Below are 9,622 nucleotides of genomic sequence, written 5' to 3'. Positions count from 1 at the left end.
GCATCGGTCCCTGGGGAGTCAAGGCGGTGCAGGAGGTAATGCAGCGCCATTTTAACTGCATCATTTGCCCAAGTAGCCAAACTTCAGGGGGTCGAACAGCGGGTCTGTGATGTCCTTCAGGTGGGCCAACATCAGTCTTTCAAAGCACTTCATGACATTAGGGTAACAGGCCTGTAGTTGTAGAGACTGTTGATGTATTGTAAAACTACTATTCAGGAACAGATATCGAAGTCAAAGTATCGGTAATGAAAACTCTGGAATGATACCCAGCCCTACTACTACAGCACTATGGAGTTGTTTTTCCTAGCGGGACCCCCATTTTGTTTATTCGTGCACATGCACAAGGAAGCATGCAGGTGAAGCAATACATTGTCTACTCATCAACAAATGGCAGTAACATGCCAAATAATGCTGCAAAGGCAGGGAAGAAGAACCCTGCAAGCAGTAAACATGGAAATAGACAATGCAGAATTTAAAATACCTTAAAAATCTGTTTTGCAAATGTTTTATGAGAAAGAAAATGCCTTAGACAGGTTTGTCACACCTTAGTGAACATCATTCAATGGAAAGATAAATTGGTTCTTTACAAGAAAACTCCACAGGACACCTTTGTCTTACTTTTTATATAAGAATATAATTGTACTTTACGTACAAAGTCAAAGGTGAGTTGTGTGAACAGTTTGTTTGCAGCAACTCCTCATCAATACAATCCTGCATTATCAGTTGTATGGAATGTCAACATAAATCTGAACCCCAAATATGTTGCTCTTACTTTGCTCATCTGTAAATATAATTATTAGCTACTACAATCCTCTGTTAAACCCAGCATGTTGACAGTGACAGCACACTGTTATTTAAAAAACAACAACTGGGGAATACAGTGTTAGAGAGCTGAGGGTATGGAAGGTCAGTGGGAATGATGTGATTAAAGTTAATGAAATGAAGTTAATGAACAACTAGCCCAGTTTCAGAAGTGAGCAGCGCTACAGGAAACCTGCCACTGGTGTTCTTCCAGGGAGACCGAGTTTTTGTGCTTCAGACATTCCAGTTAAAAGTTTCGTCTCTAGCCCTCAGGCTGAAATCCTCATGAAGCAGAAAACAAACCTATTTAGCCATACCACTTTGCAAAATTTTGAAGTCACAAACAGCTTTAAATCTGCTTTAAGCTTCAAAACCAAAGCACCTGATCAACTTCACTCATCTACACAAGCTCCAGGAAATCCCCATTGTTGTCTGAATTCCTTCCTGTTTCAAAAAATCCCACTGCTCTGCTTCATAAGAACGGATATTTGCAAGAAACTGTTTGATGTCATTTTCTCTTGATGTTAAATTCTAGTAAAGGGTTGCATAAAGGAAGATTTTCTGCAAAATCAATATCTACGTCTGCCTTGTGTGAGGAGCTTGGTGGCTCATGGGGCAGTCAGGTGATTGGCATTACAAGAACTGGCTCTGCCACTCCTCCTGCACAGGAACTGACAACAGAAAGGATTAAGACCTGCAAACAACCAGCAACTCTGTACTGGCAAGGGCATGTTTTTTTTTCTGCTTCAGCAGCACTCGCGTCCACTGACACATGGACAAAATTTTAACAAGAAAATGCAAATTATGAATTTAACTATGATGTATGATTCCTTCAAAAACATGGGGTGAAAAATGTAGGGGCTGTGTAATAATTCTGCTGCGGTGTGAAGCCTATGCCTAAATTTGGAGCAAGGTGAACACCTACATAGTTTGGCTGCACACACAGTGCGGGTAGAGAACAAAATACCGTCTTGCCCTTGACTGAGGTAGGTACTTTTCCTAAAGAGCTTTGCAGCTATGATGCCAATAAAGCACAACTCAGAGCAGAGTCAAAAAAAAAAAAAAAACCCTCACCCCCGATGGTGCTCTCCTGGTACTCATGGAACTGGCCTTTGACAAAGCGCAGCACCAAGCTGGACTTTCCCACTGCCGACTCCCCCAGCAGCACTAGCTTAAACTGGCATATTTTGTTGCTTGCTGCAGTGCCGTTGGTCCGTGCTGGTGCACCTCGTCCTGCCGCACCTCGTCCTGCCATAGTGCAGTGCTGAAAATTGGGAGAAAGAAGAAGAAGGTGGGAGAAGAGGGAGGAAGTCCAGATGATCTTAGTTGCTAGGGCTGGGTGAGGCTGAGTTGGACGAGGGCAAGTTCAACTCAGGCAGGTCGATGATCCAGAGGAAGAGGAGGCCTCACCAGCGGGAACTGAAAAATACAAGATAAGCAGTGTTAAGATCTATCCCGTTAAACAATCATGTTAGTACAATTTATCCCATGAAAACCCGGTGACAAGATTAATTCTCTGTTCCTGCTGGCAATCAATAATACACTTCCTCAAGTAAAATATACTGTAAAATCTGTCAGCACTAAAGCTTTTGTTTTAGCCCAAATGGTTGTTGGACAACTTAAAGTCAGAGCTGCTGACAAAGAAACTTGCATCACTGAGATTGAGCCTCCAGATAAAGAGTTTAATATTTAACCATGTTCAATATAAAAAAATAAATGTAAGTAATGGAGGTGAATGCTGACTTTCTCCTTTGCAACTTGCCATCAGTCTTGCTCCTACAGTTCATCCTGACAATGTGTGACAACCTGTGTGAGGATTTTTCCTTTTTAAAATATATACATAGTAATGATGTGTATGAGGAGAACTGATGGTGAAAGTGTACAGTGTAAAATATTAAAAACAAAAACTCAGGATGTTATGTGTATGTAAAGCAGAGAAATTAGCGTGACACCCAACCATAAGCTCAACACATTTGTTCCTGTGACTCATCTCTAAAAAAAGTGTCTGGCCACAGTTTGAAGTCATGACCATACAGTGTTAAAACAGTTTCCACGTAGCACCACCAAACCCAGACGACGAAGTGAACATTAAACGACAAATCAGCAAGTTGAAAACAAAAATGCTTTAACACATAAACGTCCTGTAACATTTAGCTTTACAAGGACCAGGCTGACTCTACAAAAACTTTGTTTCAGCTCAGTCCTGCTGTAGCATTCAGGCAGGTGACAATCAGAGCTAAGAAGAACCTAATAATTCAAAGGTTGACTTAAAAAAACAACTTTTTAGAAGTGTTTCAGCCAGCCTGCTATGCTAACAGCATAGCAACAGAGCTATCCTCTTTACTCTGGCCTGCTTTGAGTATGTGAAACCTTGCCTAATACTTTTTTCAGTTGGGTGATACACATGAGGTCAGGCAGCTTCTGCTTGGTCAAAGGACAGGAAACACAACTCAGCGCAAAGCAGGAAGTGAAGACTGCAGAAGACATTTTACTGCTGAGCACAGTAAAACTTGGGATAGCCTCAGCTTTGTCACTGGAACTATTTAATGCAGAAATACAAAGCATACCCAAAACATCTGGGCTATTCTTGAGTGAGAAGGGAAATGACAAGAATAATAAAACCTTAAATAATAGTCTGACAGTTTATGGAGTCTGGCTGTTTCAGGCTTTTTCTCAGCTCACTGCTGAGCTGGGCTTAATCATCAGCATATGACAGGAGACCTCTTCCAGTGAACTATTCAGAGTTGGCATGTTTCATTTGACAGTGCACAAACCATACCAAATACCTGATTTCTGGTTGTACAAGTTTAATTTGAGCATTCACTATTGCTTATAAAAAAATACAATGCAATTTATAAAGAGGCTCCAACTACACCAGAAGGTGCATGGATGTACAACCAGTGTCCAACTAGAGACGACATCACCATTAGTGCACTAAAAGTTTCAGTGGACTCCAGCTCAAGGACACACACTCTCACAAGGCCTGAAAGAATGGAGGGTATCCTCCACAGCATCAGCAGCAGAGCTGAAGAAGGAATAAAGGCACTCTGTTCCCTGGGTCAGCATTCTGTATTAATTTGACTGCAAGCATCAGAACTGAGCTCTCACCGGTGTAGATTCCTCACTAGAATAAACAAAAAAGGAGGGGCTGATTGACTGAGTTGGTGGAAAACTAATTGCTTTTCAAAAGTTGTCTTGAATAGAAAATGCAATCAAGAATAGCATTTTGGGAACAATTTTATTTATAATTCATTCCAGCTAAATTTAACAAAAAGTTGGCCTTTAAAATAAAATAATAATTTTGTTGGCTCAGGGAAAATGCTCATTTGGAAGGTTTGAATATGACAGGTGGTTAACAAACATATCAACAATAGGGCTTAGTAGGGTTTTGTTAAGTAGTAAATTTACTACACAAAAACACTGTTGCAGCCATTCACATGGGAGGAAGGAAGCTTTAAGGAACATAAGAGTGACATATAGCAGCAAAACAGACTGTGTGTCCTGGCTGAAGATTTGTTTTTACCAAAAAAAAAACAAAAAAAAAAAAAAAAACAGCTGACTAGCTTGCAATCACATTGTCTTCCTCTTACACTGTGACATACACGCACACATCTTAAGCAGCCTGTGAAGGATGCTGTGATGGCACCCTAATGGGCTCTGAAGACCTCTGTAGCAAAGTAGGTCACAGAGAGACAGTGGGACAAGGGTCAGAGTGGGGGGGGACCACCAGGAAGAGGGAACAGACTAGAAGGAAAGCCTCTAAAATATTCATTACGGCCTCCTGTGTACTCTACTGCCAGCATGATATCCAAGTACTTAGCAGGGATTGCACTGCACCGATCACCTAACTATGAGAATGCATGCACAAATTAAATACCAGTACACATATGCGGAACCCATTTATGGAAATTTTAATCATATCCAAATCCTGTATCAAAAACTTAAGAAAAAAAAAAAGGACACTCACTTAATAAATAATTGCTATAGAGTGCCATAGTAGTGAGTCCTAAAACCTGAAACTCAGTTACCATTTTTGCATTTTCAGTTCTCTCGCCCTAGAATCAATGGAGTTTTTTTTTAATGGGTTTTGTTTACATGCCTGAAAAAAAGGTCTGTGGTTAACACAAGGCCAATCCATTTTCCCATTTTGTTCTATAAAAAAAATAAAATATGACCTCACCCATGATTTTTAATGCTTTTACAGGTCTTAAAAAAGGCAGCTGCTAATAAGTGAGAATACAGAGGCTGTCTGGGATTTTACACACCATCACTGAGACTCATCTACTTATTAGTCTGCCTTTACAGCCTCATTAGTTTTAAACTCACACACTTGCAAACTATTCTGACAGACAGCCATGATCGTTAGCTAGTTCAGGCCAAGTGAAGAGGAAAGGATTTTGTAGAAGAGATAAGTGCTAGAAATCAAATTATAAGATGGAAGCCATGGTGGTGACAATGAAGGCATGGGACTGTGGTATAGTTCATTTGTAGCCTAACAAAAGCTTTTTCCTTCAGGTTATTGTATATATGGGCTTCGAAAATAATTAAAGTGATGTTCACTTATGACGATTATCTGAACAAAACATTTGTCATAGAGCTTATTTTCCACAATAATCCAGAAGCCTATGGTGAAATCCCCATTGGCTTTTTGTCAAGGAAACCGGGCGATGCTAACTTCTGGGTTGGCATACAAAATAAACTTTATCCCTTCGGCACTCTATTCACTCTGTGAAAGCATATGCTTTGGTCTCCCGCAGTCAAATAATGGCTCCCTCCCCATGTGTCTTGCTGTCTCATGTAAAGCTACATAAAAAACAACAACAAATCAGAAATGATATCAACTGTAGTATTACTCACTAATGACAGTAATAAATGTTGATGAACTATTGCTTATACTACATACACCAGCAAAATGATTACATCTCAATTCCTTTCAACAGCTTCCTCGAATGTTTCATGACTTCTAAGTTTCCAAGAAAAGAGGCATTTTGGGTATATTGTATTTTGCAGTGTCATATTTTGTACAATATCTTCAGGGAAGAAGTGTCTGTGGCATAAATACTTAGTTTGTACTCTTCTCTTGATACCTAAAATTTGGGAGTTTTTGGCCTAATTTTGTTCTAATAATGAAGTAAGAAAAGATAAATACCTGGTTGCTTTCTGTTTGTTTTACATGATAATTTGTGCACAAGGTACACAGCTAGTGTATACACAAAATACACTTATAATTGATTGTATAATAAACGGTTCAAGACCACGCAATGGAAAAAAATCATAACTGTCACAGTAGCAGCAGTAGCCTTTACGGCCGCAGACTCTATAGCAGTTACAAGACAAGTAGGGACTTGTGCTGTTCACTTTATTTGAAGGGTGGAGTCCTGAAAGAACTGCTGGTGTCTGATAATGAGGGGCTGCATTACTATCCTCCTTTTGTCTATTACGCCAAATGGTTAAACTATTGCCTGAATGTAGGAAATTTCCATGTAATGTGGAACCATATATTCAAAACCTACACATGCACAATATACTTTTATGGGTAACATTTTGCCCCAAGACAACAACAAAGATGCACAAGTAGAACAATCACTGAGATCTCAAATCAAACAGGAAATGCTCTTGATCCACTACTGAGGTTCTAATAAAAAATGGATTTAGAAACGGTGCCAGTTTGGATGGCAAACTGGTGACATAATTCAGGAAAAGCAAAGAGGATACTCATCACTAGCTCTTAGCAAGGCCAAAAGGAAATCAGACGCACTTCCATTTCTCATGACCTCTGTGTGAGTGTGCAACTTCAGACAGAATTGAAATATGTCATGTTAGAAAAACGAGTGGTGTCCTTAATAAACTCAAAAACAAATTCTGTGTAAAAAAAATATTCAGTGATTCTTTAAGGGCTGGTTTGTTGATGCGTCACCTCTTTAGGAGGACAAGGTCCATTTACCATGAACATAACCAGAGATCAACCAAGCATCTATAATACCCCTCTGTCTCAAAGGTCCAAGCTCTGCCACCATTATTAAGCCATAAAAAGGAGCAATGATGATAGACGCATATGTGAATATATTTGTTGATAAAGGTGGCTCGGGCATCTGTTTCGGGCACCTTCCTAGGGAGGTGTTCTGGGCATGTCCCACCGGGAGGAGGCCCCGGGGAAGACCCAGGACACGCTGGAGGGACTATGTCTCTCGGCTGGCCTGGGAACGCCGCGGCATTCCCCCGGAGGAGCTGGAGGAAGTGTCTGGAGAGAGGGAAGTCTGGGCATCTATGCTTAGACTGCTGCCCCCGCGACCCAGTCCCGGATAAGCGGAGGAAAATGGATGGATGGATGGATGGATGCCATGTGCGGACACATAATAACCTCAAGAACGTAAATTGACAGAATTACAACACAAATGTTGTCAGCAGTAATGGCACCTTTATGAGACTTAATGTGATGCCACAGCCTGCCAGCATTTACTGATGTGTGAGTGAAAAGTTGTGAAACATTAAAGCTTCAAGGCAAATGTATAAATTGCGAATGCTAAAGATGGAAAAAAAAACTGTCAGTGACAACCACTAGTTTCTAGGTAATTTAACATTTAAAAAATATATCTACTTAAATCAAAATTCTTATTTATGTGACTTGACTAACGTTATAATTCAGTCTCAAATGTAAAACAGACACTGTCTTGACTGGCAGCTTGGGCTGAGGACTGTGATGCCTTTATAAAAAAAAAAACCTATGGGTTTAACCAAGTAGTTTAACTTAACTGTACCACATTTGTGGCCTACACTAGAGTACTTTTATTTAAGTACAAGTACAAGCTACAGCTATGCCCAGGTTAGCTTAGTAAATGAATTTTACCTCTGCCTGCTTGAGACTAGGTTTAGCAGAACCATAAACTCTTAGCTCTTAAAGGTAATACAGATAGCGTTACACGATGGCATGAAAGTAGCATTAGCTAACCACAATGTAGCTAAAGTTATATTTATTAGTGACAGCTATAGCGTTAGTTCACTACGATAGCCAACCAAAACAAGACAACCGTTATCATTAACTTTGATAGCATAATGTTACAGTTTGCTAACGTTAACTAATGAAATAAGCGTCGACTACATAATGCCAGATATTTACCTAACTGAACGCCTAACATCAGCACTAGCTTGCCAGAGTAAACTGACTACAAAACGAATGCTAATCCCTGCAAAAGGAAAACTTTTACTCTGGTAGCGTTAGCTAGGTTAGCGGCTATGGCCAAGTGTCGAAAACGTCATTAAGCTAGACAACTTTCTTTTTCTCGGCCCCACGTCGTCGGCTGGTTGATATATAACAAACTATGGCACTCGGATTTGTTATTGTGTCTACTGCTGGCATACATCGATGTCATATAACTACTTCTCAGTTACTTTAATACAGGTGACAAAAGATTTTTGAGCATTTTTTGCGGTCTCACGGTGCTCGTAGCCTCAACTAGTCCAGTCTGATGGACATCTCACCTGAACCCGGACTTGCCTGATCAATTGAGTAAAATTTGGAAGAAGCTATCCAAATACGGCTAATAGTTCGCTGACAGTAAAGTCCAACGTGTATTCAGTATTCTTCGTTACCCCCACCTTTCACAATGTCAAGCGGTTTGACTTACAATACTTTTACTTCTCTTGTTGATCTCATCTGCAACAGTGGTAACGGCAGCGGGCGTCTGCTTCTGCTTCTGCTTCTTCTTGGGCTCTGGCCTTTCCTTCCGGTTAGAGACTTTTTCCGGGAACCTCCCACTTTTTGTCAGCGCCTGTCTGACCAATGACAGCAACAAGCTTCTGCTGCACAAGTCGATGGTACTGCTGTACAGAGGGCGTTTGCATGGCCCCGTAGTCTTAATTTAAAACTTAGGGGTGGAAGATGTACTCACACCCTTCACTTAAGTAAAAGCACCAGTATGTCAATATAAAATAATCCATTAAAGTAAAAATCCAACTGAAATTAAAGTACACAAGTAGGCCTATTCTCAATAATGCATCAATTAAACATGCAACATTAGCTGCATTAGTTTTAACTAGTCTACATCCCATGGTTCCCAATTTATGGATCAGACCCCTTGAAAGGGTCACAAGAAACATCTCTTTCTTTCTTTCTTTCTTTTTAAGTGAGGCAAAAATACATTTAATAATTTTACCACATTCCACAGCAATTTAAATTAAGATATCTGAGAATCTGGAGAAACTGGTAACAACTACTAGATTACTGCTACTGCATTTGAATGGGATACAAGCCAAAATGGTCTGGAACAGCTGGCTTAATCTTTAACAATGTATTGTTTTATACAGTTATTATTTGAGAAGTGTTAATCTGAAAGGAAACTGGTAAACATATAGTAATTCTATCTGCCAGATAAATGTAGAGTAATATTGTTAATATTTAGCCCACCACTGAAATATGGTGAAATAGAAGCATAAAGTAGCATAAAATAGAAATACTCAAGTAAAGTACATCAAAATTGCACTTAAATACAGTGTTTGAGTCAATATAGTTACTTTTCAGCACTGAAATTTACAGTATATGTATATCAGTCATCATGTAGATGTATTATCTGATTTATTTTTAAAAGTAAAAATAATACCTGAATAGCTCAAGCAGTTTCAACAATATCAAAATCTTCTAGTTGGTGTTTCTTACCTACCAGTTTCTTCAATTAACTTTTACAATTCTTCTTGACATGCACTCATCTTGTGTTTGTTTTATTCACTCTGATGCTAGTGGCATTTAATTCTACATTTACATGGGTGGTTGTTACTGCTAGGCTGCAGCACAATGAAGCATGCAGCCTAAATAATGTATAGCAGT

General features: G+C 39.6%; 1 protein-coding gene across 1 annotated transcript in view; it reads right to left on the bottom strand.

The window, feature by feature from the left end:
* rab5c (RAB5C, member RAS oncogene family) overlaps window positions 1–8,501 on the bottom strand; it is a 12,952-nt gene extending 4,451 nt beyond the window's left edge. The window contains exons 1-2 of the mRNA XM_020607425.1: window positions 8,427–8,501; window positions 1,876–2,220 (exon numbers count right to left, since the gene is read on the bottom strand). Coding sequence (XP_020463081.1) covers window positions 1,876–2,056 — 181 coding nt within the window. The 5' untranslated portion in view covers window positions 2,057–2,220; window positions 8,427–8,501. The remainder of the gene's footprint in view (window positions 1–1,875; window positions 2,221–8,426) is intronic.
* Window positions 8,502–9,622: the final 1,121 nt, after the last annotated feature.

This window comes from Monopterus albus, unplaced genomic scaffold (assembly GCF_001952655.1).
Source record: "Monopterus albus unplaced genomic scaffold, M_albus_1.0 scaffold85.1, whole genome shotgun sequence".
NCBI lineage: Eukaryota > Metazoa > Chordata > Actinopteri > Synbranchiformes > Synbranchidae > Monopterus > Monopterus albus.
Note: the sequence above shows the minus strand (reverse complement) of the source record. Positions and strands in the feature narration are given on the sequence as shown.